At 55.1% G+C, this 27,863-nt stretch overlaps 1 protein-coding gene across 8 annotated transcripts in view; it reads left to right on the top strand.

Moving 5' to 3' along the window:
• The window catches only part of ZDHHC3 (zinc finger DHHC-type palmitoyltransferase 3), a 60,412-nt gene that overhangs the window by 28,950 nt on the left and 3,599 nt on the right, over nt 1-27,863 (top strand). For 2 of the 8 annotated variants that reach the window (XM_047826942.1, XM_047826953.1), the window contains exons 3-7: nt 5,469-5,593; nt 12,290-12,386; nt 13,053-13,134; nt 13,246-13,338; nt 17,009-17,139. In XM_047826942.1, coding sequence (XP_047682898.1) covers nt 5,469-5,593; nt 12,290-12,386; nt 13,053-13,134; nt 13,246-13,338; nt 17,009-17,139 — 528 coding nt within the window. Of the gene's footprint in view, nt 1-5,468; nt 5,594-12,289; nt 12,387-13,052; nt 13,135-13,245; nt 13,339-17,008; nt 17,140-17,764; nt 17,853-19,632; nt 21,350-27,863 lie in introns of those variants that run through there. The other 6 variants (XM_047826993.1, XM_047826963.1, XM_047827013.1 and 3 more) reach the window with 6 other exon arrangements.

Below are 27,863 nucleotides of genomic sequence, written 5' to 3'. Positions count from 1 at the left end.
TTTTTTAAGTTTATTTATTTATTTTGAGAGAGAGAGAGAAACAGCATAAGTGGGAGAGGGGCAGAGAGAGGTGGGGAGAGAGAGAGAATCTCAAGCAGGCTCCAAGCTGTCAGTACAGAGCCTGACGCAGGGGTTTGAACCCACAAAGCCGCAAGATCATGACCTGAGCCAAAACCAAGAGTCGGACGCTTTAACTGACTGAAGTTACCCAGGCACCCTCCTTCTGGATCCTCTTTCAAAGTCCAGTCATATGGGTGGTCGGGGTCCAGCTTTGCCCTTGTAAAGACTTCCAGACCCTAGTGCCTCAGGGCAGGGCCTCAGATAGCTCAAGATGAGATGGTCATAGCGTTTTGAATATAAAATTCAGTTAAGTTGGGCATATTCCTACTTTGGGTAGTTCCTTCCTGAGGTATATTTTTATGCTTGTATTTAAAAAAAAAATTAGTGTTTATTTTTGAGAGAGAGAGAGAGAAAGAGAGCAGGGGAGGGGCAGAGAGAGAGGGAGACAGATGATCCGAAGCAGGCTCTGTGCTGAGATCAGAGAACCCGACTTGGGGCTCAAACTCGCTAACCATGAGATCGTACCTGAGCCGAAGTTGGACGCTTACCCGACTGAGCCACCCAGGCGCCCCTTGCCTGTATTTTTAATGAGTTTCTTCCTAATTGCAAAAGCCACATGTTCATATTAGAACATTTAAGAAATATGGTCAAGAAAATGCAAATAACCTGTGATCTGACTATGTGAGATATCCATTAATAATTTGGCACATGTCTTTGTCTATATATATATATATATATATATATACACACATATATATATATACACATATATATATATATATACACACATATATATATATACACATATATATATATATATACACACATATATATATATACACATATATATATATATACACATATATATATATATACATACATATATATATATATACAGCTGACCCTTGAACAATGTGGTATGAACTGCACGGGTCCACTTATACACGAATTTTTTTGATAAGAACATTCCAGTACTGGAAATGTGTTTTCTCTTACTTATGATTTTCTTAACATTTTCTTTCCTCTAGCTTTATTTATATATAGTACTATATAGTACTACATACTACTAGTATATAGTAGTATAGTATATTACTATATATAGTAGTATATATATCCTACTATATAGTGTAGGATACAAATAATGTACAATATATGTGTGAGTTGACTACTCACGTTTTTGGTATTCTGGTCAACAGGAGGCTATTAGCAGTTAAGTTTCAGGTGAGTCAAAAGCCATATGTGGATTTTTGGCTGCACGGACCCCTCAGCCCCGCATTATTCAAGTGTCAACTGGGTATCAGATCTGTTCCGGAATGTCTTATATGCCATATACTCTTTGGAAGTCTATGTGTGCCTTTAGCCATCTGTCATAGATGTTCTCCATGCTGATAGCTGTATACTTTTATAGCAGATTTAATGTCAAGAAGGACGTCCTAAATGGCATCATACATATCAGAGTCCTCACCTATCAAAGTTTGTTTGCTTTTAAAGTTTCTTTTTTTTTTTAATGTTTTTATTCATTTTTGAGAAAGAGAGACAGAACCCAGTGGGGAAGGGGCAGGGAGAGAGGGAGACAGAATCCGAAGCAGGCTCCAGGCTCTGAGCTGTCAGCATAGGGCCTGACATGGGCCTCAAACTCACGAACCGTGAGATCATGACCTGAGCCAAAGTCGGACGCCCAACCGACTGAGCCACCCAGCGCCCCTGCTTTTAAAATTTCTATCATAGGCTTTTCTGGCATCTGACGGCGTTTTGCAGACTAGGTGGGGTTTTTTCCTACTTTTTAAAAAAAAATTGTAATGAAACATATGACACAGTTGAAAGGGCATGAAGGATAATACCATGATATGATAATATGATATCTCCACGCCCCCAGCCTCATACATAAAACATTACAAAGGCGGTTTAACCTCTTTGTTTCCCCCCACACCCCCACTTTTCCTCTCCCAGCCTCCCCACCACCACGGAGGTGACTGTTACTCTGAATCACATGTAGTTTTCAGCATCTTGGTGCCCATAGTGCCTGTGTATCAGGATCCACATTTCTAGAAGTTTCTTCTCAGGACCTCATCTCTGTCCCACTCAAAGTCCTGAGCCTCCACCAATGAGAAGAGCATTCATGTGGATGAGCATGCCTTTGGCTTTTCTGGGCTCGTATTTGTCTGTTGCCCCATCGGCCTCAGGCAGACCAGTGGGGAAGCACAGCACCGTTCCTAGTGACATGTCGGCCACATGCTGCCCATCTCCAGTGTAAGTGGGTCCTTAACGAGACAGGAGAGCAGAGAAAGAGCGTGACGAAATGGTCAGCAGGGGAAAGTTGGGCGGGGGGGGGCGCCAGCAAAGAGCCATATGAGGAATGGGGTGCATGCTGGCTGGAGACCCCAGAGAGGCACCCGAGGCCCTCTTTGAGACAACTTGCAAGTCTTCCCATAATTGAACTGTGGTCCTGAGTTTTTTCCTCCACTGCCTGGGAGACACCCCTGCGCGTGCCCTCTGGCTCTGGTGCTTCTGCTCTATCCGTCATCCTCTGGACAGGCCACCTCTGGCCACTGCTTAGACTGCCTCCGTCCCCAGGTGCCCCTGTCCTGCTACGTCCACCAGGATCCTCCCGGCCTTCCCGCCTCCCCTAGCTCCTGATCCACCAGTGGCCGTGGCTTTGGCCGGGTGCTCAGCCTCCTTGCTGTGTCTGGGCATCTGGGCATCCGCCCCAGCAGCTGTTTGGGACCCAGGCCCCCATCACTTCCGTGTACTTTCCCACAATGCTCAGTGTGGCGTAGACTTTCGGGAGAGGGTCGGTACTTGATTTGTCTTTGCAGTTTCCATAGCTAGGGTCTTTGTCCCCGTGAGTCATTTTTGTAGCAAAAGACAAAACTCCAGCTCCCTGGTCTGTACTGCTTCTTCAGTGGCTCTTCCTATCCCAGGATTTCTCCTTCGTGGGAAAGGTGCTGACACCCCGTCTTCCTCCCCTCTAACCCGGGAACCCCTCGCTTGGCCTGTTACAGTCCGTCAGCCCTGAAATCCCCACCTACCCACCCTAGCCGACCGCACTGCCCCTCACCCGGGCCCCTTCGGGACTTGGGCGTGGCCCCCAGTTCTGTGGTCAGATGTTGCGTCAACTTCCCTGATGGTGGTGTCCCGTGGGCGCCCACTGATGAGCACGGCCTCCTGTCACCTAGACCTTAGGTGGGGGGTGTGGAGCAGTCCCATCCCAGAGCCATGACTCGACCCAGTGTCAGGCCCGGTTCTTGATAGGGAGCTGGGCCACGCTGCTGGAGCCCCCCAGGCTGGCACCCTGAGCCCCCTTCTTTCTTGTCCTGCTTGCTTTCATTGCTCCTTTCACCCCGTGCTAAAACTGATAGACCTTTTCCAGGCTAGAGGCTCTGGTGCTGAATGAGGTAGACCCGTCATGGAGCTCCTGGTCTAGCATAGTAATTCTCAGCCCTGCTGAGCGCTTTGTAAAAATGCGGGTGTCCACGCACCCTGACAGTTTTGTGTGGTAACCCCGCATTAGAGTCGAGGCATCCGGAGGTTGTTACAGGCACAGTGTTGCGTCCAACACCCGGCCAAGAACACAGGCTACCTGCCTCGGTCCGTTTGGGCTGTTGTAACAAACTACCAGAGACGGGCTGGCTTACAAACAAGAGAAAGTTATAGTTCTCGCAGCTCTATAGGCTGGGAAGTCCAAGATCACGGTGCTGGCAGATTCAGCCTCTGGGGGAGGGCCCACTTCCTGGTTCGCAGACGGCCATCTTCTCACTGTGTCCTCACATGGCAGAAGCGGTGAGGGAGCTCTCAGCAGTCACTATAAGGGCGCTAAGGCCCAGGCGCAAGGGCTCCACCCTAGTGACCTGACCACCTCCCCGAGGCCCCACCTCCCAATAGCACACACTGAGGGTTAGGAATTTGAGAGACACATTCGGTCCCTTGTTGTGCCCTGTGCTGAGCACTCTCTCTCAAGCTGGCCCCCTGCCCGTCCGTCCAGCCTCCCCTCTGCCTACCCTGGATTCCACTGTGCCGATTTTCTCACCAGCCCCCAGACGGGCCGGACTCACTCTCACCTTTTTGTCTTTACCTATGCCCCTCCTCTGACCAGAATCCCTCTCCTCCCTCAGGACTACCTGACATGTCTTAGGACCACCCTTAAGCCTCACCTCTTGAGAGGCGGCCGGGTGGCACAGTCAGTTAAGCATCCAACTTCGGCTCAGGTCATGATTTCGCAGTTCGTGGGTTCGAGCCCTGCATCAGGTTCTGTGCTGACAGCTCAGAGCCTGGAGCCTGCTTCGGATTCTGTGTCTGCCTCTCTCTCGGCCCCTCCCCCACTCGTGTTTTCTCTCTCTCTCTCTCTCTCTCTCTCTCTCTCAAAAATAAATAAACTTAAAACAAACAAACAAACAAAAAAAACCTCATCTCTTGAAACCTCTCTGGTTCCCTGGCTAGTTGGTACCTATTCCTCTGTGCTCTCTCAACACAACTGTCTTCTAGCATCATTAGCCTCCAAGAGACCAAGGGCCTACTGGGACAGAGACCTTGTTTGATACCTGAATCCATAGTAGTGAGCACTGGAGCACGGGCTGAGCACCAAGTAGGCCCCTGGCGAAGACTGGTCATTGAGACCCTGCGTAGGCCTGGACACCGCCCGCTTTCCTTCTGCTTGGACAGGCACACGGGCCCCAGTAGACGCTGGTGGCACTTTGGGTCTGCTGTTGGCTCCACCGGAGTTGTTCACAGCTAGAACAAAATGCAGAGCACTCACGAGCGTACGAAAGGATGGGATGGCAAACTGGGAGGGCACGTCGGGTCAGAAAGCAAGTCAGAGATCCGAAGGCCATGGTTCACAGTTGCTTTTGGATTCACAAGAATCAAATGTAGATTACCAGTGCTTCCTAACAATAGTATTGGTAAGAGAATAAAATAAAACGATTCTAGTTTAAACAGTAGCCAGTGACATTCAGAGCTGCAGACTTTGATCTGGAAAAACTGAGCTGTGGGGTGTGAAGCCCGTTAGTAAAACTTTGCAAAGGCCCAAGGTGTTACTGGGAAATTTTAACGTAGACCAAACGGGAATGGGCGAGTCAAATCCTAACTGTAGTATTTCCGTAGGAAAGAACGGATTCAGTGAAAACCACATCACTGAGATGAAAGCAGAAAGATCATTAGGAACAGCCTAACTGTCTACTGGGGAAAATCATTTACTTTTTCCACAGGAAAACTCATGGTCCATAAGTATCCATCGGTGTTGGCGTGATTCTGAACAGAGTCCACGTGTTGTTGGGATGAGACTGTCCTGTCCGTGTGTGTGTGTGTGTGTGTGTGTTTAGCTGCTGCTTCCAGGTGACCATCTCCACCACGGGGCGTCAGAACCGACGGAATCCCTGGCCCAGCCCTGACCCCTTTCCTCTTTCTCACAGGGCGCGGTGCCCAAAGGAAACGCCACTAAAGAATTCATCGAGAGTTTACAGCTGAAGCCCGGGCAGGTGGTGTACAAGTGTCCCAAATGCTGCAGCATTAAGCCCGACCGAGCCCACCACTGCAGGTACGCGTGCGCCCCGACCCCCTCCTCCCGACCTGGGCTCGCTTCCTCCCCTCCCCCACCTCTCACCTGCTCTGGAGTAGCACCCCCCACCCCACCCCGCCGCCTGCTTCCGGAGTGGGTGCCGTCAGCAACAAGACTTCTGGACGTCCCCTGCTCTGGGCAGGGAACGGCCACTGTGACTCTCCCTCCCCATCTCCGTGAGCTCACTAGATGGGAAAGGGCGTTTGGTTTGGGCTCAGGACACCTGTCCTAAGACTTGACTCTCCCACAGCTGATGAAGCGCCCTGCCCTGACAGTCAAGCGCCCTTGACTGTCTCCGCCCGTTTCCGGATCTGTACAATTGAGGGGGTTCCTCCTCTTCCTACCTCACGGCTTTATTAATTAAGGGCACAGGAGACAAAGCTTTAGAAAATCATTCTGTGAGTGTCTAATACTTGACACACTTAAGAGGTGGGCCCCGTTCGCTTAAATTTTAGCAAAGGGGTTGTCCTTGAATGAAGGCTTCTCTTTAAAACAAAACTTCGGGCGCCTGGGTGGCTCAGCCGGTTGAGCGTCTGACTTCGGTTCAGGTCACGATCTCGCGGTTCATGAGTTCAAGCCCCACATTGCGGAGCCTGCTTTGGATCCTCTGTCCCCCCTCTCTCTCTACCCTTCCCCAGCTTGTGCTCTCTCTCAAAAATAAATTAACTTGAAAAAAAAAAAAAAGGAAAAAACTTCTAGTGGCTCCTGGGTGGTTTGGTGGGTTGAATGTCTGCTCTCGATCTCAGGTCTTGATCTCGGGGTCGTGAGTTCGAGCCCCAAGTTGGAAGCCGCGCTGAGCATGAAGCCTACTTGGGGAAAAAACAAAAACAAAGCAAAACAAAGCAAACAAACACCACACAACAACCTTCTAGAGGTTGTGACAATTGTAGAATCCGGCCCCCAGAGCCATCTCCCCATCTCCTCTGTGGTGATGTTTCCCTTTGGTTTTCAGATTTCTTCATTGTTTTGAGTCTTCTCAACAAGAAGACATCTAGCTGAAAACTGCATTTTCTCATTACAGGGGAACTTTCAATGATAAATTACAGAAATACAAACGTGTCATTTGGTCCCTTTTTCGGACTGGTGTGTGTTTGGGGCGGGAGGGTCGCACCGAGGTCGCACAGCTGGTGAGTACCAGAGAGAGGATTGGCTCCCAGTGTTTGCGGCTCTGGTTGGGGAGCTCTTTCCACTAGAATTCCAGTTTGGGGGGGGGGGGGTGGGGAATCATGTGACCTGATGTAATCGTATGGACGACGTTTCTCTGTCAGAGAGGTGGCGCCCTCCCCAACAAGCTGGCACCTCTTGAGCATGAGGGCCAAGGAGCTTGGTCATTGCTGTCTCCTGTGGGCTGTTGGGCGGTTTGGAGAAGCTAAGTGTCTTTGCGCAGAGCCCGGCGTGGGCTGGTCACTTTACCTCTGAGATCTGTGACGGGGGCACCCGTCTAGCCTTTTCTGCCATCCGAGGCGTGGGAAGCCAGCTGTTTTCATCACCTGAACCAAAAGGCCCAGCTTGCTTGTGTGGTTCCTCAGGCCGTGACTCCAGGCGGCCCGGTGTGGTGGAACCGGCTCCGGCCTTGGCGTTGGAAGGCCAGCCGTGTCCCCGCCGCACGTGTCCCCAGACCGTGGACCAGGCAGCACATCGCTCTGAGGCCGGCTCTGTCCCCCGTAAAGGGACTTGCTGCCCCCCGGCTTGTGGGGGTTGAGTCTGGATAACGGAGTCAGCTCGCTGTCCAAGCAGAAGCCGTTTGTGGGTGGAGGCGGGTGCGGGCACTGGGGGTGCGCAGGGTTTATAGAAACACGGAGCTGCGACCTTTGTAGAAGAGGACGTTCGGTGACCACAGTGGTTCTTTCTCTTTCCTCCCTGGGCCCTCGGCTGCCTCCCCTGCCTGGCATTTTCCTCACCGCCGCCTCCTCGCCTCTCTCGCCAGGATGATCCGAGGGAGGTATTCTTGAGTGCTAGTAAACAAATCAGCTTGAGCAAACAAGAGCCGCTGACTCAGATGAACTCTGGTGAGGCTGTCTGTGTGTCCCCTGCTCCTGCGTCAGGAAGCGTGTGCGACGGCTGCTCGTCTGTGAGGGCCCGTGGTGGCCTGGGCCGTCTGGGGACCCGCGGTTTGGGATACGCACGGTCTCCAGCCCGCCAGACGCAGCCGGGTTTTGCCTGGGCCGGGAGGCCCGCTGCCTGGCTCGAGGGTTGCGGTCAGTCTCCCAGCTCAGGGGGAGGTGCGTGTCCACATCCGTGAGCGCGCACCCAGCTCTTTGGTTCCTGACCCCCCAACAGAGCCCGTGGAATTTACAAATGGCCCCGTTCCCTGAGCTCTGGTGGGTGCCACAGACGCTTCCTGACCCTGGATGTGTAGATGCCCCTTCCAGCCCGGTGGTGGGTGGGTGGGTCTTCTTTCCACGGAGGGGCACTCTGGAACCCCAGGCTGCTTTCATCCCGGCGCTGAGGACCATGGAGGCATGTGGAACCCCCAGAGGGAGCCGTTCACGCTAACGTGGACAGCCGGGGTGTTGGACTCATCCAATAGGTTCCTCTTGCACGAGGAGGCGGAGACCTGTGACCCTGGCAAAGCCTCACACCCCTCCACACACCCCTCGCCCCCACACGCACATAGCATGCTGAGGCTGGGACGGTCACGGACTGCTCAGGGCCCCTGTCTCTCTCTCGTGGTTATTATGACTGCCGATAAAACTTACACAGCAGTCGTATTGTTTTAAAAGCATCTGACCTACATCATCGCTAACCTTGGGAGATCGGGTCGGGGCCAATCCTGCAGAGGGTGGTTCGGAGAAGCTGAGTTTCTCTGCCCGGAGCCCAGCACGGGGATCTGAGAGCAGTGTTCCGTCCGCTACGCTGGACTGCCCTACCCGAAATTGTTGCGGAGCTGGGACCGGGATGCGGTAGATGCCTTTTTGCATCTTTCCTCCTGTCCTGCTGGGCGTCCCATTCTGATGTGGTGGGGTCACTTCCCAGGCTAGCTCTTTCCCATCTGTGGCATCAGGACCCGCACTCAGCCGACCCTTGCTTGGTAAGCGCCTCTGCAGGGAGAGACACAGGCCCTCACGGACACAGCTGTGTCTCCATGGTGGGCCATCACCCAGGCCAGGCAGGGGCCTCAGCCAGCTCCTCTGAGGCTGAGCGCCAAGGGCCCTCGGACCTCGCCAGAGAAGGAACACAGGCGAGAAGGAGCCTGAGGGCATGGGAGCCCGTGAGCTTGTTGGGCTCCACCAGGCATTTGACGGAAGTGCTTCGGGGCCTGAAAAATGGCAGGGAACCTGGAGGAAGAGGGAAGGAGAGGCATCGCCGTCTTCTGGAACATTGATTTAAAAACACGGAAGGGCTCAGGAAACCCCGAAGGCAGGAACGTCAAAAAATACCTCCATCGAAGACGTTTCGTCTCTCCAGTGACTGTTAGCGCAGGTTGAGGACCAGCTGCCGGGCCCTGGTGCCTGTGCCCCAGGAGCTCGCTCGCCCGCAGCGTCTCGCACGGGGGGCACAAAATGGTGCCCAAGAGGAGTCCCAGGAGGGGGCTGGTGCTCTCAGTACGGAAAGAGCAGCGAGGAGCCCCAGAGAGAAGAGGTTCTGCCGGGCGGCAAGCCTGGGTAAAGGGCCCCCTGCCTGCCTTGTCTGGGGAGGGGACCCCGCAGAGCCCCCGGGCCACCCAGCCACGGGGAATGGGAAGAGGGCTGGCTCTGAGCCGACCGATACCCCAGTGAGGTGTCCAGGGTTGTGGGAGGCCGCATTTTTTTCTTCCTCCTGACAGATGGCACCTGAGGCGAAGCAGCTGGGCGGCCCCGGGCAGGCCTTGCCCTTGTTCTCCAGGCCCCAAGTGCAGAACCGTTCAGGCTGCTAGTTTTGAGAGCCGTGGGTGAGACGGCCCCTGATCAGGGCCATGTTCACGGATGGACTCCCCCCCACCCACACGTGCCACCTCCCGGCCCCAGAGCCTGCCTCTGAACAACTGCGCCAGCCGGGAAAGAGGGACCACCTCGGCATTCCGTGTCTCCGCGGGCAGGAAGCTCGGAGCCCGGCACTCGGGGCCACCTTCTGTAGCCCAGCTGCTGTCCTCACTTGTCCCTGCTCCCTGGAGGAGGAGAAGTGTTCTGGTGTGGCCTCCCAGGGACACGTAACCCGTTGTGAAACTCACTTCTTGGGGCGCACGCGGGGTCTCTTGAGAAGCTGGGAGGAGAGCAAAGGACAGATGTGACAGCTCGTTGAAACCCTGGGCGGCTTTCGGAGGATGTCAGGCCACTTGACCCCTCCGTGCTGCTGAGCAAACACTGCCTCAGAGCACCTACTGGAAGCTCCTTGGAGAAGGTGGCGGTGGCACTGAGCCGCCAGGCACCCCTCCCCTCGGGAGTTTGGGCCCCAGATTGGAAGGGAGCTAAGACCCCAGGGCTGAGGAAGGACTTGCAAGGTGGCCCCCATGAAGGACTTGCAAGGGGCCTGGTGGCTGCAGCCCAGGATGCAGGGAGCAGCTCATTCTTCACTGTCTACTTGTCTGTAGTTTGAAACTTGTCTACTAGAGGAGGCACCCGGGTGGCTCGGTCGGTTCAGCGTCCGACTTCGGCTCAGGTCATGATCTCACAGTTCGTGAGTTCGAACCCCGCATCAGGCTCTCTGCTGTCAGCGCAGAGCCTGCTTCGGATCCTCTGTCCCCCTCTCTTTCTGCCCCTCCCCCACTTGCACACACGTGCTCTCTCAAAAATAAACATTTTGAAAATTATTAAACTTGTATACTGGGAACAAGTGTTAGCCAATGAAATATACATTATACATATTCACATGTATGTTTGTAATTGGAAACACATGCATACAGAGAGAGATGGGTTTATATCCCTGACTTTATATCCCTCCAGGTCCCTTTCATGCCTCCTTCTTCTCCTGCTCTCCAGGCTCCCAGGGAGATTCTGGAGCCGGGCCAGCATCTCTGAGATGTGCCCATTTCCCCTGTATTAGGGAGGACCTTCAAGGTTGTGGAGAAAAACAAGGGTGGAGACTGACCAGGCCCCCACAATCTGTTGTCACCTTTTCCTTACAACACTTACTTCCTGTGGATGGGGAAACTGAGCCCCCCAAGCTTGGCCAGCCTGACCAGGGTAGCTCAGCAGCCCCAGGTCTGCCTTGCCACCAAAGCTCACACTGTGCTTAGAAAAAGCCACACGTGGGGCGCCTGGGTGGCTCAGTCGGTTAAGCGGCCGACTTCGGCTCAGGTCATGATCTCACAGTCCGTGAGTTCGAGCCCCGCTTCGGGCTCTGTGCTGACCGCTCAGAGCCTGGAGCCTGTTTCAGATTCTGTGTCTCCCTCTCTCTCTGACCCTCCCCCGTTCATGCTCTGTCTCTCTCTGTCTCAAAAATAAATAAACGTTAAAAAAAAAAAAACATTAAAAAAAAAAAAGAAAGAAAAAGCCACACGTCCTCCTTGGGGTGCGGATGAGCCCGCAGCCCCGAGTTGGCCGTGGCTGTCCTTCAGAGTGGTCTGCACCTCCTGGCCTGGAGTGTGGGGAGCAGCTCACGTCCACACCCAGAAGAGCTCCTTCCCTGCTGTCCCTGCCCTGACTGTCGGCCAGCAGGGACAAGTGTGAGCTCCCCCCGTGTGACCCTGATGAGAGCCCTTCTGCCGGGCTCCACTTGCCACAGCCCCCGGTGTGCTTGATGAAGAACCTGAGATAAAGTTAGTTGTGGAAACGAGTGGAAAGAAAAGCTGGGGTGAACTGAGGGGCTTTCGAAAGAGAAAAACCTCTAATCATCTTATTTCTGAGTTTACCTTTACAGTATTTCAAACTGTGTGGAATAATACTCTCAAGGAAATGTCAAGGAGCCTATGTTAATAAATTGAGGAAGGACCAATTTCTCAGTCCCAAAATGAGCCCAATCACAAGGTGGTAATTTGCAAATTAGAGAGAGTGTGCACACAAGCACAAGTGGGGGCGCAGAAGGGGCAGAGAGAGAGGAAGAGGGAGAATCCCAAGCAGGTTCCATGCCATCAGCTCAGAGCCCAATGTGGGGCTCGATCTCAGGAGCCACGAGATCATGAGCTGAGCCGAAGTTGGATGCGTTAACCAATTGAGCCACCCAGGCGCCCCAAATCAACAGGATTTCCGATCGACACTTAAGCTCAAATACATTCTGCTTTTTCAGCTAAGTGGATGCTGTCTTAGAGGTAAAAGGTTCTTGAAGGGGCCCTTCCTGCCGCCCTGAGACATCCTGCACTTGAGCCCACTCTGTGCCCTTCCAGCGCCCTCGTCGGGCCACCCTCCCTGCTAGCGCCCGGCCCTTGGGGTTTTGGTCTTTGGGGGGGAGTTAGGAGCGGCTTCTTTCTATACCCACCCCAGCCTGTCCACTTTCCTTCTCGATAAACCAGATTCCCAGCCCAGTTACCGCCAGAGAGCAGCTTCTGGCTCAGATCTCCTCAGTTCCATCCTGTGTCTGTGTTAAACAAGAGAAGGGGCCTTGTTGACAAATGACTGTCCCCTGTTTGGAGTGACGTCACCCTGGGGGTCCTGACCCCACCTTCCAGGCCCCTTGCAACACACCCAGCAAGCGGGACACGGGGCAGAGCCCGAGGAGGCCCCAGCCGCGGAGTAGAGCTGGGGGGTGGGTTGTCTGCTCCCCTCGGGTCCCCGCCACCGTGAGGACACCACTAAAGGTCTGCCTTGCGGGTCCTTTCAGTGTTTGTAAGCGGTGTATTCGGAAGATGGACCACCACTGTCCCTGGGTCAATAACTGCGTCGGCGAGAACAACCAGAAGTACTTTGTCCTGTTTACAGTAAGTCAGCTTCCAAATCCTGCCCCACCCTCCGCCGAGCCATGGAGCGCTTTGGGCCTCCGGAAATTCCCGGCACACAACGATGGTTTTTGCTGCTGTTCCAAATACCGCGTGGCCATGTAGACCTGCGCCTTTCTGCCAAAGCACTCCTAGCTCAGCCACGGCCTGCTCGTAGGCCCTTCGCCTGAGCGTCGAGAACACGGGCTCAAGCGGGTTGGCTCTAAGCAAGGGCCTTGTTCCCGTCCCAAGCGTCCAGTCTGAGTAGCTAAACAAGGCAGTTCTGGTGATGACAACAAGCCCTCCCTCAGCTGCAGGTGGATAGAGGATAGTGTGAGGACTAGAGCACCTACTGGCAGTCAGCACCTTGACTTTCCGAGTGAAGGGAAGCCACGGGCCCGGAGCGCCCCCGCCCACCCAGGGCCCTGGTCACGCCTGGTCACAGGTGCTCGTCCGTGCACTCCTGGTGAATAGCTGCTCGCCTCGGTCCCAGGCCTGGGGTGCCAGACCGGTAGGGCAATCAGCAGATGCCCCCCCGGCTCTCTCCTGGTCAACCCTCAGCCTGACTGAGTGTTCCGGAACGGGAGGTTCTGAGGGCCCCTGTCCCGGGAGGCTGCGCGGTCAGAAGGTTCTCACAACAATGGCGTTTGCCCTGCTTTCCTGTTTCAGATGTACATAGCTCTCATTTCCTTGCACGCCCTCATCATGGTGGGATTCCACTTTCTGCACTGCTTTGAAGAAGACTGGACAAGTGAGTATATGCCAGGGCCTCCCTCCCTGCCCCCCGGGGCAGTGTGTGACCCAGGCGGGGCGGGCTCTCGGTTTGTCTCATGGTGCCAGGGGCCCAACCCCATTTGATCAGATCAGCAGCAAGCCTACAGACTGCCCAGGGAAGGGACAGCAGAGGCCCGAACCTCTCTTCATGAAATAAAGCAGCCCCTTAGAAGTTCCACAGGTAAAGTAGCGAGGCGGACAGACCGCGTAGCCCGAGCATGCCTGGGGGAAATGCAGACCCCCCCCCCCCACCCCCCAGAAGCACGTCCCAGGGCGGGGGAGCCCTGCCAGGGAGAGGACCTTTGCTTCTGTGTCTTTAAGAAGAGGCACTTTAATCAAAAGTCATTTCCTTCCGATCTCCTGGAAATCCGTCTTGAACTTTGGGGTTGTTTTGTTTTGTTAGTGGTTGTCTTTTAACTGCATAATTCCCAATCTACGTAAAGATCGTAGAGCAAAGCTTCCCGCTTTAGAAGTACCCGTCTCACGGCGCAAACACCAAGGAAGGAGCCCCAACCAGACGACCGCATAAATCCTGAGGAAAAAGTAGATGCTGAAGGAAGTCGGTGCCGTTTTGTGATTTTTAAAGGAGAATAAAAAAATAAGAGATAAGGAAAAGAATTTTAAATAGGTGCTGGAGGAATTAAGAGAGGCCACGTGCTGGGCGAGATCTGGCACACACACGGTCCGTGAGAGCAGAAACATCAGACGGGTCCCCATTTTCATTCTCCCGTCTTCCAGAAGTTTCGCTCTTCCCGCACGTACTGTCTTCTCGGCTATCTTGCTGGTCCTGTTCCGCAGAACCGGGGAGCCCATGGGAAGCGGGGGGATCTTTAGCTCCCAGCCGGCTGCAAAGAGACTTTCCCTGCCTCTGCCCGTGGTTTGGCATCCGCCGCCTTCCGCCCTCTGTGGCCCTGCCCTGTCCGGCCCGGCCCCGCCTAGGGGAAGAGACCCCGCGAGTCTCCGTCTGTGCGCTGCCGTGACCAAGCACCATGGACTGGGTGGCCTAAGCATTTATCTCTCGCCGTCTGGAGGCTGGGAAGTCCAGGATCAAGGTGCCGGCCGGTTCAGTTCCTGGTGCGGGCTGTCTACCTGGCTTGCAGACGGCCACCTTCTCCTGTGACCTCACACGGCAGAGAAAGGAGAGCAAGCTTTCTGGTGCCTCTTATACGGGCACTAACCCCACCGTGAGGGGCCCCTACCGTCACAACCTCGTCTAACCCTCAATACCCCCCCAAGTCCCCATCTCCAAATAATATCACCTGGGGGGTGGGGCTTCCAAATACGAGTTTTGCAGGTGACACAATTCAGTCCATGTCCCCGTGTCCCCCAGTTTTCGTGACTACTGCATTTCTGGCGCCAGCCGGAGAGGGGTGGGTCAAGCTAGTGGATAGTCGGGAGAAGAGTAGGGGCATCCACAGCATCCTGGGTAGTTGGGCAGGGCACCAGCGCGTTCCTCGGTGAGCATTCTGAATGTACACGGATCCTGCCAGGCCCTGGGGATCCAGTCCAACTCCAGATGTGGCCTTGGCGACTTGACGGAGTCTGACAAGGACGTTCTATCAACCCCATCGATCCCCCTTCCCCCCGCCGTCAGGCTAACAGACGCAGGCAGTGATGAGAGTGACACTCGCCATCAATGAGGCAGAACGTCTCTGTCTTCGGCTCGCAGCTGGTAGGGGCCATCTCATTAATGCCTGCCAAGAGCCAGCGTGAGCAGTGCCTTATTTCAGCGTCACCACAAGCCCGCAGGGCGGGAGAGATGCTCCCACTTAGCAGATGATGAAAGCTGGGGCTCACAGGGGTCGAGCAAGTCCCCAAGCTCACACAGCTAAGAAGAGGGCCGTGACTCAAGCGCCAGCCCGGAGCGGGCTCTTCCAGCCCCGCCTGGATGACTCCAGCGCCCCGGGTCCTCCCTGCATGTGCTTGATCGTCTGCAGTCAAGGTCCGTGACCAAAGAGGCTTGGGGCACCAGTTCCTGTGGCAGCTAAGGCTAGGAGGACCGTCCCCAAAGCGGAAGCCTGAGATTGGCCGTGCATGACGGTCACCACCATCACTGCTCAGCCGTGGATGAGCGGCCTTGCATCCAGCTTGTGCAAGAAGGGAGTGTCCCCAGAAGGAGGGCATTTGAGTTGATGTTGAGAGAAGGGCAGAGCGGTAGTTCTGCGTGCCCTGGGTCTCGCTTCTGCCTCCCCCACTCCATTCGTAGTCCCCGGGGCCCACTCAGGAGGCCATGGGTGGAGGACGTGCCGTGGCCCTGGGCTCTGCCGCCAGCTGCAGCCCCAGGGCAGCCCAGGTGGCTAAGGAAGGAGCAAGGACCTCTGTCCGGGGAGCACCTGCCACGTGCTCACCCTGGGCCGGTGCCGAGCTGTGCAGATGCTCTCCCGTGCATTCCTGAGCGGACCGCCAAACCAGAGCTCGGAGAGCCCCGGCCTTGTGCCCACATTCTTTCGTTACCAGGCGCTGCTCCGAGGCTGGTTGTACCGCAGGGAGCCAGCGTCCCGCCCTCCTGGAGCCGGAGTTGTGCTGGGAAGGGCAGGCAGGAGGCAAGGGCGGGAAGAAACACGACCGCACGGTGTGCGGGCCGGGAAAGGCGCAGGAGCCAGAACGGAGTCTCCGTGGCGGCATCTTAGTAGCAGCTCGTGGTCGGGAGTTTCTTCCAGGATCCTCACCCTGCTGCGTCTGCCTGACCGCAGAACCGTTGGCCTGCCCACCACCCGGCCTGGCACCGAGGCAGTAAGGGAAACGTCTGGAGGCGTTGTTAGGTCCCGAGAGAAACGTGAGGAGATCAAGGCAGTTGGAGGAGATGTTCCTCACCCCCACCACCCATACGGTGCCCATTCCCAGGTTTGACCGCCCTTACCCCTCCGCACCTTCCTGTGAGGGAGGCGGCAGGGTGGCTCAGAGGGGCACCGAATCCCCAGAGTCCCTGAGTTCCCAAAGCCCAGGGAAGCCCGACCCTGCCAGGACCCCTCCAGCCAGGGAAACAGGCCTGAGCACCGGGGCAACAAGAAACCACGACCCGGGGTGACAGGCCCAGGCGGCTGTCAGCGGAGGCAGGAGTCCCACGGTAGTGAGCACTGTCAGCTGGGACCCCCACCGCCCAGTGTCTCCCCCAGGTGCCCCCGCTGAGGGAGACCTCACCGTCTCCCATAACACCTCTGCTTTTGTCTCCATTTGCGGGGGGCGCGGGGGCGGCTTCTGAGTTAGACTTGGTTCAGACAGAGGATTCTGCTGTTGAAGACAGAGCAGTGAAACCTCGCTGCTGTACCGAGGAGGGAGCGGAGGCCTGGACGGTCAGCCTGGGCTCGGAGAGAGGTTGGGAGAGTGAACGCGCCAGGCGGCCCTCCGGTCGGACTGACCGTCTCAGTGATGCGGACGCTCCCGAGAAGGACGTTTCCCACGGGGCTCGTTTCACACCCGGCTCGGGGCCAAGCCCGGCAGCCAGGCCGCCTCCTCGTAAAACCTCGAGTCCCAGAACCACTTGAGTGATCCCCCAGATGTGCCCCTTCCGGTCACCCAGAAGCAGACAGAGGGACCGGAACGTTCAGAAAATTCACAGCCAGACCAGAACCAGACTGAGGCCGCTCCACCTGTACAGCCCACGTTGTGCTGAGGAGAGGAGGGCCTCCCTGCCTTCATGCCTCAGCCCCGGGGGCCCTTCTGGGTCCTTCCACGTGCTTGGCACCAGGATACAGACACACTGGCCGGGAAAGAGAGCGAGCAAGGAACAGGGGTTAGGAGGGGCGGGATGGGCCCCGCCAGGCCAGGAGGAGCCGAGTCCCGCCGGGCCGAGCAGTGCGAGCGGGCGGGGGGGCAGCAGCCCCAAGTCCCACGTGCCCCTTTTCTTCCAGAGTGCAGCTCCTTCTCGCCACCCACCACGGTGATCCTCCTCATCCTGCTGTGCTTCGAGGGCCTTCTCTTCCTCATTTTCACATCAGTGATGTTTGGGACCCAGGTGCACTCCATCTGCACAGACGAAACGGTAAGCGGGCGGCCTGCCCACCAGCTCCAGCCCTGGGCTCGGGGCATGGGGGGGGGGTGGGGGGCGCGGTTGGTGTGGTCGGCTTGCAGGCCAGACCCGGGAGCCCAATGCCCAGGGCCCAGTGTGCAGGGTGTGCACGTGTGCACACACACACACACACACACACACACACACACAGATCCCTCCTTGGGGCCGGCACGGCAGGTTGCACCAGGAATGGGACCCAGCAGCCTTGGGAAGGGTGCTCGTTGCCAAAAGACCTTCCGTCCTCCCTTGATGGTTCTGTCTTACACACTGCGCTGTGTCAGGCACTCTGCTGGGCCCGGGGACATCCTTCCCACCCGACGGCCCTAGGCCTGCAGAGAGGATGATGGACAAAGGAAGGGTGCCTTAGCTGGCACGGGCAGGGTCAATTTCCCACAGGAGGTGACTTCACGAGCAGGTCCAGAGGGCAGAGTCAGGAATCAGCCTGCCTCAGACCCCGCCGAGCGGTGGGCAGGGGCTCTCACCTGGCCTCTAGGTACCTCTGCCTGGCCCAGCTCTGGCCCAGCTCGTCGTTTGCCTTCTCCCCACACCCCACCCCTACCTCCACCCTACCCACAGCCCCACCTCTGGGAACTTTCAGGCAGCTGGCTGGGCAGGACTGAGGCCCACTCACCCGGCGCCACGGACGACACCGCCTCCTGACTGTCCTAAGTGTCCAAAGCCTCAAGGTGGTCAATCCATTGCTGTGATGTGGGCATTTCTTCCTTTTTCGGCTTTGGGTTCCAGACGAGGGGCCCCAGGTCGTAGGTCCCTCCCGCCACTATTCCTGCCTTCCCAAGGTCCCCCCTCAGGTGGCCAGCCTTGGTCATCTACGGGCCCTCCGGGGCGGCTCTGGGCCTGCTGACTAGTCAGCCTCAGGTGGTGGCTCATAGGAAGACACACTCCCTGCCCCTGCTGCCTAGGCCCCTCCCTGCGGGTGTGGAAAATCAGGCGTTTACCCTCTCGGCAGCCAAGGCAACATCGTTTAGATCGTGGGGATCCCCGGCGGTGTAGAATGTGGGGGCTTGGGGGGCTCTCGGCAACTTTTTTATCCTTTATAAGAGATAGCGTCATTGTAAGAGTTTCTTTCAAAATAGTAGCCCATGGTATAGTTCCAGCTGTGTGTCCAAGCAGTAAATGCAGCCAACTTCTCTGCATAAGACCTGCAGGGACCCCAGAGGTGACCGGCCCGGCCCGCCCCCTGTTGGATGCCGCCAGGCCCCACAGGCTGTGGTGTGGGGGAGCCCGAAGGAAAGCTCACACAGCCCGGGCCCTAGTCGTTCTCCCCCTTCAGGGCCTTTCCTGAAGGGGACTGTGTTGGGAAGGAAAGGAGAAAAGAAGGAAGGGCCCGCTTGGGAAGGGATGCCTTCCCCTCCACCTGCATCCGCCCAGTCCCTGGCCAGGAATAGAGGCTTCACTTAGGCTGGCCCCTCAGGCTCCTCCCTACCCCTCCTCACCAGAGACCACAGCAGCCAGCTGCTCCAGCCAGGCTCCTGCCAGGCTGCTTCTCTCCAGTTCCGCCCTCAGGCCCTGCCTGCTCACCAGCTCCATGGGAAGGGGGGAGAAGGGAGGGAACTCTTCCTCCCCAGCCTACTCTCCCCGTGAGACTTTGGGGGGGGGGGTTAGGGTTAGGGTTAGGACAACCACCAGGTGGCCCCTGGCCCCACTTCTTCCCAAGGGAGCACTAGGAAGCCGTTTGCCGTGCCTGGGGCTGGCTGTCTGTCCAGGCAGCCCCTCTAACCTTTACTAATCCCTTTCCTTCCTCCTCTGTGGTGGCTTCTCCCCTCCCCCGCCACGGTCTCTTACTCCCGGTGGACCTTCTCAGGTCTGCCTTGCCAGCGCCGCTAAGCAGGGTGGCTTCTTGACCTCCCAGACTGGCAAGACTCACAGCGCCAGAGTGGTCATTGATTTGTTTCTTTCTTCCTTTCTTTTTTTTTTTTTTGTCTGCAAAGTGGTCATAGTAGCATCAAACTTGAACCTAGCCCAAATGAAAGGCCAGCAACGGCTCTCACGATCGCGAGCCCCTGCCAGCTCTGAGGCTTGTGACACCAAAGCCTTCTCCGTGCTCCCACACACCGCCGGGCCCGGCACCAGGCCAGAAGCGCCCCTGCAGAACCTGGGCCACGTAGATGTGCGCCTTCCCTTAGCAAAACACCGGAAGGGCATGACCAGAAATGCTGGCGTAGCAGCCTGTGGGCCTGGGCATGAGTTTGCTCGGTTTCCCCTCCCTGCCTGGAGGGGCTTGTAAACTAGGTGCCCATGCCCCACCCCCCACAAAAAGCGTGATTTTTTTTGTTGTTCCCTTTAACACCTTTTATGAGAGAAAGAGAAGAACAGCGTAGCATGCAGATAGCTTTATGGCTTTCAAAGGAAGCATTTACTCCATTCACCTCAGGCTAATGGACGTCCCTCCCCAAAAACCACAGCAATAAAGTGCTTGACTGAAAGTATGATTGTTCTTGTTTTCAGGGAATAGAACAATTGAAAAAGGAAGAGAGAAGATGGGCTAAAAAAACAAAATGGATGAACATGAAAGCCGTTTTTGGCCACCCCTTCTCTCTAGGCTGGGCCAGCCCCTTTGCCACGCCAGACCAAGGGAAGGCAGACCCATACCAGTATGTGGTCTGAAGGACCCTGACCAGCATTGCCCCTCAGACACAAACCACATCACAGCACTACCGTCCCATCCGTCCTCATGAATGTTTAAATCGAAAAAGCAAAACAACTATTCTAAAACTTTTTTTTTTTTTTTACATCTCAAGTAAAATGGCTGAGCATTGCAGAGAAAAAAAAAAAATGTCCCCATGTTTTATTTTTAAAAGATCATCCTTTCTATTTTTTGGTGACCGAAGCTGCTCTCCCCCCCCCCCCCCCCACTTTTTTAAAATCACTTCTCTGGCCTCTGGTTTCCTCTCTGCTGTCTGTCTGGCATGACTAACGTGGAGGGTGCTGTCTCCGGGCCAAGCCCACCTCTACTAACTGAGTGAGACTTAACACCGGTACGCGGATGGACCGGCCCGGACGCCCAGTTGGGGATGCGTAGGAGAGGCAGGAAGGCCATGACCTCCCACTGCCCAGGAGGCGGTGGCAGGCACCCCGATGGGACTTAAAGCCTCACCGAAGACACCAAAAGAGGGGCAGGATCAGGGCTGGAGCCCTAAGACGGGCCCTTGACACGGCGGCCTCATCCCCCACATGGACACGGTTTGCCTCCTCGCACGCCATGGGATTGGGGTGCTTAGAGTGACTTTTGGGGGGAGGGTGGTGGGATCAAAGGGGTCTCATTTGTATTCTGAATCACCAATTATATTCCCGCTGATTATTTGGACGAATGTGAAGGAGAGAAGTTTTTCCAGTTCAAAATGCCTTACACAGTCAAAAGGAGAAAAAAAAAATCACGCGATTTCAGGTTTCCTTTGTCTGATTACTCTTAGCACCCGCCCTCTCCCCTGTCCTAGCAAGGTGTCAGTTAAGCGGCAATAATGCTGAGTGACAGAGTGACACAGCACAGTCCCCAAGCGCCCAGCCCCGCCGGCAACCACCCCCCTCCCCCGAACCCATTTTGTAAATCGCTAAAGTGGGCTCCCTTTCTGATATTTTAGACACATAAATGTACACGTACCCACGTCTTCTCTGTATTTTAACCTGGGAGGCTGTCGTCCTGGCCTGGGGCTGCCCACGATGCGGGGGCGACATTACAGCCCCCAGACTTTTGAAAGCTGGCAGACGGCCACCCCTGCTCCCCGGAATCATCAATCGGCTGGCGCCGGGGACTGAGGAGCTTTTCCACCTGGAGGCACTTCCTGTGTGAAACCCCATTTAAAAGAGGAAGGCCTGAAGATAGCGGGGAGATGAGACGGGGACGGGGAGTGCCCGCCGCAAATGCAGAAATCACAGACATCTGAGCGCTGCCCATCTGTGAATCCGTACACGTGGATTTGGTTTTTTGGGGTTTTTTTGTTTTTTTGTTTTTTTTTTTTACGTGATCACCACGAAGCTCCTTTTTTAGCTTGTGCTTGGGGAGGGGCGGGGGTAAGGGTTATTAAGCCCAATCAGGATAGGGAGGAAATTCCTCTAGCCTATGTGATTTTCCATGAACAGTAAGCGGAGCGTGCTGCCTCTCTTCGATTCTGTCCGTGCTTCCACATGGAAACAAAAATGCAATAAAATTTTTCCAAAACCTGTTCTCCTTGAGCCGTGCTCTCTCACCTTGTTCCCTTCCGGGAGAGCCCTGGCGGGCCTTCATTCCATTGCTCTTAAAGGATCTTTATCTCTGCTGCTCTTGAGTGAGGTTTCGGCCGTGTTGTTTTTAAAGGACGCTAGGCACCCCGCTCTTGACCAAGCCTGCCCCTGGGCCTTAGCTCTGGCTTTCGGCAGCCTGAATCCCTCATATGCTCCTGGGCTACAGAAGTCTTCAAGTCTGCAGACTTTGCTTAGTCCCACGCGTGGGGAAGAGGCGCGTCGGCCGCTGCCCACCCAGCAGAAAGCAGAGTCGGGCCAGGGGAAGTCGCTGAAAACCTCCACGGACAGTGCCAGTGCTTCGAGGAGTTCCTCATCCCCCGTCCCACGTGAGCCGCGACCCTTCCCCAAGCCAGTCAACTCTGCCTTGACTCTCCTATGCACTTGATGTTTGCTAGAAGTCAGGGCTGAGATCTGAAGCGGGTTGGGTTTTTATTTTAAGCAGTTTTTAAAAAAAATTTTTTTTTTTTTTAATATTTATTTGAGAAAGAGAGGAGCATGAGTAGGGGAGGGGCAGAGTGCGACAGACACGGAATCCAGAGCAGGCTCCAGACTCTGAAGCTGTCAGCACAGAGCCTGACGTGGAGCTCGAACCCACGGGCTGGGAGATCGTGACCTGAGCCAAAGTAGGATGCTTAACCGACTGAACCACCCAGGCGCCCCTGAAGTGGTTTTTTTTTAATGCTCTGTTTAAATCTCATTTATAGCATTTGTTTCCTACAGGCTTTTTTCCCTTCCTTCCTTCCTTCCTTCCTAACAGTTCCCTGAAGTGTGTGAAGAAGTGTCTCTGACCTGCTCCCTCCCCTCAGGGATCCATCCCGTGGGAGGCATTGCTGCCTTTCTGGTCCTCCCTGCTGGGGGTATATTTTTTAAGTATTTGGTTGCCCTCCTAACACTCCGTCTTCAAGGCTTTTTTTCTTTTTTAAGTGACCCAGGTTGGTTCTTTTCCCCATGGAATTTCTAAGGAATGCAGCAGATAGTGCTGAAAATGTATTGATTTTTTTTGAGTCCTAAAAATAGAAATTCATCCTTTAAACCTGAGCCTAGTATGCATATCCTCCCCAGAGAAAAAGGCTGCTTTTGACAGCCTTTTCCCGTATGATTCTACCTCTGGGCTTTGACGAGCCCTTGGGCTGAAAGAAGGAATGTTCCCAGGCTCTTCAGCCAGAGGGATATGCTGCTCTCAGCAGATAGGAATATCCCAAGACTCCCGGTGGATTTCCTAGTTCACGTTCATGGAGATGGAAGACAGTTTCCCGGGAGTTATTAACTAGGGAACGAACGTGGCTGTCGTTGGGAGTAGAGTGACTGGTCCGCAGCCTGGCGTCCGCACAGGAAGAAGCGATCCCCGCCGAGCTCTCGGCATTCCCAGACGGCTGAGGACACAGGACGTGTCTCCCCACAAAGGCGGCCCAGCTTTTGGCTCTGACGGCGCTGGACAGCACGCACTTGCGAAATGGGTCTGTAGCAGCCGTGGTCTTTCGGAGTGGGGGCCCTGGAGAGTGGCCGGGAAAAACCAAGGAAGGTGAGGTGGCCGGCTGGATTGGGTGACTCCCTCCCACCTGTGACCTCAGGTTTGTGCCCATAGCAACTGGACTGACCGTGCAAAAGGCCCGCATCCAGACAGATCTCTGCCTACGTGCCCAGGCTGGGTGACCTTGTGCCCACGAAGTGAGCTTGGGCAGCCGTGCGTGTGTCACATCCCCTGCTAGTCACACCGTCTCATCTCTGGAACACTTTATCTTGGAAGAACCAAAAGTTAGGCACCCGGAATCACCGGTTCTTGCTCATTCTGGCTCGGCCGCTGAGAAAGTTACGACCCCCCTTCCTGTTGCAGGGATCTTTCCGATGAGGGAAGTTAAGAAATGTTTATTAACCACCCGTGTGACGTGAGCATCCCTCAGAAACCCCGGACTTCAGGAGCCCACCTTGGGCTCTCCCAGCCAGGCTGACGGGCTTTTAGCTTCTCTCATCTCACGGCTTGTGGTGCATCGGCCAGACGGGTGAGCCAGCCAGTGGAGCCAGGGGGTCTCAACATAGAGGGCGCCCTTAAATACCAAAGAAATGTGAAGAGAGGAAGATTTTGCCAGAATCCTTCTCAAGAATCTTCCTGCTGGCGGTGCCCCGAGGCAGTGCTGGTCTGGTCCCCAGACCAGCAGCATCCGCATCACCTAAGAACTTGTTAGAAATGCCCATGCTGAGGCCCCAGCCCAGACCCTACCCAGTCGGAAACTCTCGGGGCCAGGCCCAGCGATCTGGATTTCACAAGCCCTCCACGTGACTGGGACACACGCTCAAGACTGAGAGTCCACTTGGGGCGCGCGGGGGTCACCCCCGAGGTGGTCGGCCCCTGGTGCCTGCCGACGATACAGTCCCATGTGAGGCTGGGTGGGGCGTGCTGACCGGAAGCCCCTCTCCCCTCACGACCCACAGCCTCCCCAACCAATGAATGCTGAGCAGACGGGAAAAGTCTCTCTGTTGGAAGGGGAGCCAGGCTAGTAGTCTGTCCAGCGGCCTTTCCGCACATGTCATCTGTCCAACTGGGTTCTGCTCCAAGGGGTCCACAGGATAGAAGGACTTCACGGTGACACGGAAACAGGCCGCTGGCCACCGTACTCTCCCCAGCCCCAGACCTCATTGGTGACCAAGAAAGTCATTGGTGACCTGACCATCGTGGGTACTCTAGCAAATCCGAGTGGCCCCCGGGGGAAGGCACATGGTCTCCCAGGGATGTGAGGATGCCCCAGATTTCTGCTGCTGTAGTGTAGTCTGGTCACCACGTCCTTCCTGTGTGACTTTGGGCACTTACGCCTCCATCTCTTCTGTGAAACCGGGGAGCTTGTCCAAATCGCAAGGTTGCGGTGAGGATTACATGAGGGTCGTGAATGTCAGCGTGACGATGGCTTTCGTAGATGTTGGCTCCGTTAGACCTCTGCTGTTTCAAAGCGCGCTCACAACTGTTGGTGATCTGTGAGATGGGTTCATTGGGGTTCGCCACGGCAGTTTTTAAAAAAATAGACATAAAAATGCATTACAGTTGTAGAATACATGTGGTTTCGTGAAGCTTTGCGGGGGGCGGCGCTGGGCCGCACAGAAAAGCATCACGTGTTGTGGGTCACGGTCGAAAGATGTGAACCACAGATGCAGCGAGAGTGATCGGACCGTCTGACGAGGAGGGCGCGAGGCATGGGCAGCAGCGGCTCCGACTTTCTCCATCCGATGATGTGGGGAGCAGGGGGACAATGAGCTTTTGCTCTGTGGGCCTCAGTTGAGTCTTTACTTCCTCAGTTGAGTCTCTGCCTTCCTTGGGAGCCTTAGTCCTGGTACATTCAACGTGGGACCTCGGTGGGTTTGCTTGCAGATGACAGTTCACGTGTCTTCCCGGCCGAGGGGGCCCAAAAGCCCCCAGAGTCACACACTCCCTCCTAGACATGCTGGCTTTAGCCGTTGCCCCAGAACCAGGAATCGACCATTCTTGTCCGCTTGAGCCTGAAGTGGGTATTACTGTCGCCTCTGCGGACCTCCAGCTTAAGAACTCTGCCTTCGGGACGCCCCGAAACCCACACAAAACTCAAAATCGAGTCCTACCGGGAAAAAGAAACCCCATTGACCCCTCCTGAGCCAGACCCTCGGGCCTCATTGTAGGCATCAGATTTGTTTGGAATATTTGCTTCTGTCCAGACTCAGAGCTGACACACCTGGATGTCGGGAACTTTATCTGGTGGACAGGCCGGGCGCTGGGTGGAATTTGTTTCACGAGCTTGGAGAAGAGATTGTTCGCCTGGGAACACACGGCTGGAACGGAACATAGTAATCCCGCTGGGCTCTCTTGCTTCATTTTCCTCTGTGGCTTTGCTCTGCCTTTGCGGTCAGCAGCACGGGGAGAGTGAGAATTTGTAGTAGGATTGAAAACGCGTTGGGCAGAAGGAAGACGCTGGTTCTCGCCACAGCTCTGACGACCAGGACAAGCTTTGGCCGCTGTAAGGGCCTCTCAGAAACCTCTGGTTTTCCATCTGCCGAGTGTCAATACCAACGCCCACGTCCCCTCGGGGCGGTTGTAAGGATCCACAGTCGCGGCTTGGAGTGAGCCCAGTCAGTGTGGATACATACGGTGCATCTGTCATTTCTGGGTGTCCCTCTGTAGCCTGGCCTGCCTCATGATGATGCCTCAGCTTCCCTGACGTCATGCTGAAAATGCCTCTCTTGACCGGCTGCAAAGGATCGCAAAGTGGTGCAATCATTTGGTGACCCAAAGCAGGTCACCCTCAGTTGGCCATTGCTGCTTGTGCTGAATAAGGCCTGGAGAGGGGCCAGCCTGTGAGCTGCACCACATCAGGTGCTCGTGACCGAAGGGAGGCCCCCTCAAAGGTTGTCAGCAGGGTCCGTGTCCTGAAATAGCTGTTCTGCTCTGATTGTAAAAGCAACACCTGCTCGTCGGTGAAACCTTGGAACGTGTGGAGAGTCCACAGAAAGAAATACAAACCATCTCACATCCCGTCCCCAAAGGTCCCATGATGTCCTGTGCAACTAACTTCTTTGTTCCCTTGTTAACCACGTGGACAGGATTTTCCAGTGCGACGTGAAGCTGTATCAGCCCCATTTTCCATGGCTGACTTGGACGTGTTGGCTGTTTGCAGCTTTTCACGCTGTAACTCAGTACTCGAGACTGTTGCTCACGTCTGTGCGTCTCAGGTTTTTTAAACTTTTTATTGTGAAAGAATTTCAGACTTACAAAAAAAAGGGGAAAACATAGCCCAAAGAGCTCCCCAGAACCCCTTCCGTCAGTTTTTCCAAATGTAAACATTTCATATAACCATGATACAAATGCAGGAACCTGGAAACGCATTGATATCATTAACTGATCTATATGCTTTATTCAGATTTCTCCAGGTGCCCCACTGAGACCCTTGTCTGTCCCAGGAGGCCACAGTTCATCCCTTGTCATGCCCTAGTCCAATCCGTGACATTCCTCAGGCTTTGTCTTTCGTGAACTTGACCCCCCTTTTTAATTTTTATTTTATTTTTATTAAAAAATATTTTTAATGTTTATTTTTGAGAGCGAGCGTGCATGCATGAGAGGGGGACAGAGTCTCCAAAGCGGGCTCCATGCTGACAGCAGAGAGCTCAATGCAGGGCTCAGACTCACGAACCATGAGATCATGACATGACCTGAGCCAAAGTCAGACAACTGAACCACCCAGGCGCCCCGAACCCTTTTAAAAAAATATTTATTTATTTGGAGGGGTGGCACAGAGAGAGAGAGAAAGAGGAAAGAATCCCAAGCAGCCTCCTGCGGTCAGCACAAAGCTCCATCTCATGAACCGTAAGCCAAAATCAAGAGTCGGACCCTTGGGGCGCCTGGGTGGCTCAGTCGGTTAAGCGTCCGACTTCAGCCAGGTCACGATCTCGCGGTCCCCGAGTTCAAGCCCTGCGTCGGGCTCTGGGCTGATGGCTCGGAGCCTGGAGCCTGCTTCCGATTCTGTGTCTCCCTCTCTCTCTTCCCCTGCCCTGTTCATGCTCTGTCTCTCTCTGTCTCAAAAATAAATTTTAAAAATGTTAAAAAAAAAAAGAGTCGGACCCTTGGCCGACTGAGCCACCCAGGCGCCCTGTGACCCCTTTTTGTCAATTGAGGTGAAATTCACATAACATAAAATCAACCAATTTCGTGTGTGCAATTCAGTGGCATTTGGCACAGACCTACTTCTGTACACAGTCACCACTCTTTCTGGTTCCAAAGCATTTCCATCAGACTTCGACCCTTTTGAAGGTTGGAGGTCACATATTTGGTAGAATAGCCTTCAGTTTGCATTTGTCTGATGTTTTCTTGCAATTAGGTCAAGCTTGTGCATTTCGGGCAGGGCGACCGGGGCGAGGTCCCGGGTGTGTCTCGTCCTGAGGCGTATGATGTTGACACATCTCAGTGATGTTAACTTCGATTTGGGTAAGGTGATACCCGCAAAACATTCCCTCGCTGTAAAGTCACTGGTCCGCCCTTTGTGATTAGCAGCTTACGAGCAGATTCTTTAAACTACAGTTTTCTTCAAAAGCCAAGACACTGAAATCTGTGAGATGGGGTGGGAAGAAAGAGTGCTGGAGGAGAACTGGCCCGCAGGATGGGGCGGAGCTCAGTCTACGCGTGCCTCAGTTTCTCTTTCCACATAACAGAAGGGATCGTTCCGGTTATGTGAGGCTCTTGTGTGGCGAGGAGGAGGAAACCTAGAACGAGGTACTCAGGGATCATTCCGAGGTGGAATGGGTCGTGTGAATGAGCAGGGCCCGTGCCCGGCAAACCCGCAGCACATTCCCTGGGTTTCCGGAAGGGACGGAGAAGGCAGAGGCCCCAGTGCTAACGGTGGGGCTAAAGGCCTTTGTGGAGGGTGCTGTGGCCTGAAGAGCTGGCCTGGCTGTGCCTTTAACTCCTGTGGGCTTTCCCCCTTACCCGACACCCTCTTTCTGTGGCC

This window comes from Prionailurus viverrinus, chromosome A2 (genome assembly GCF_022837055.1).
Source record: "Prionailurus viverrinus isolate Anna chromosome A2, UM_Priviv_1.0, whole genome shotgun sequence".
NCBI classification, from domain to species: domain Eukaryota; kingdom Metazoa; phylum Chordata; class Mammalia; order Carnivora; family Felidae; genus Prionailurus; species Prionailurus viverrinus.
Note: the sequence above shows the minus strand (reverse complement) of the source record. Positions and strands in the feature narration are given on the sequence as shown.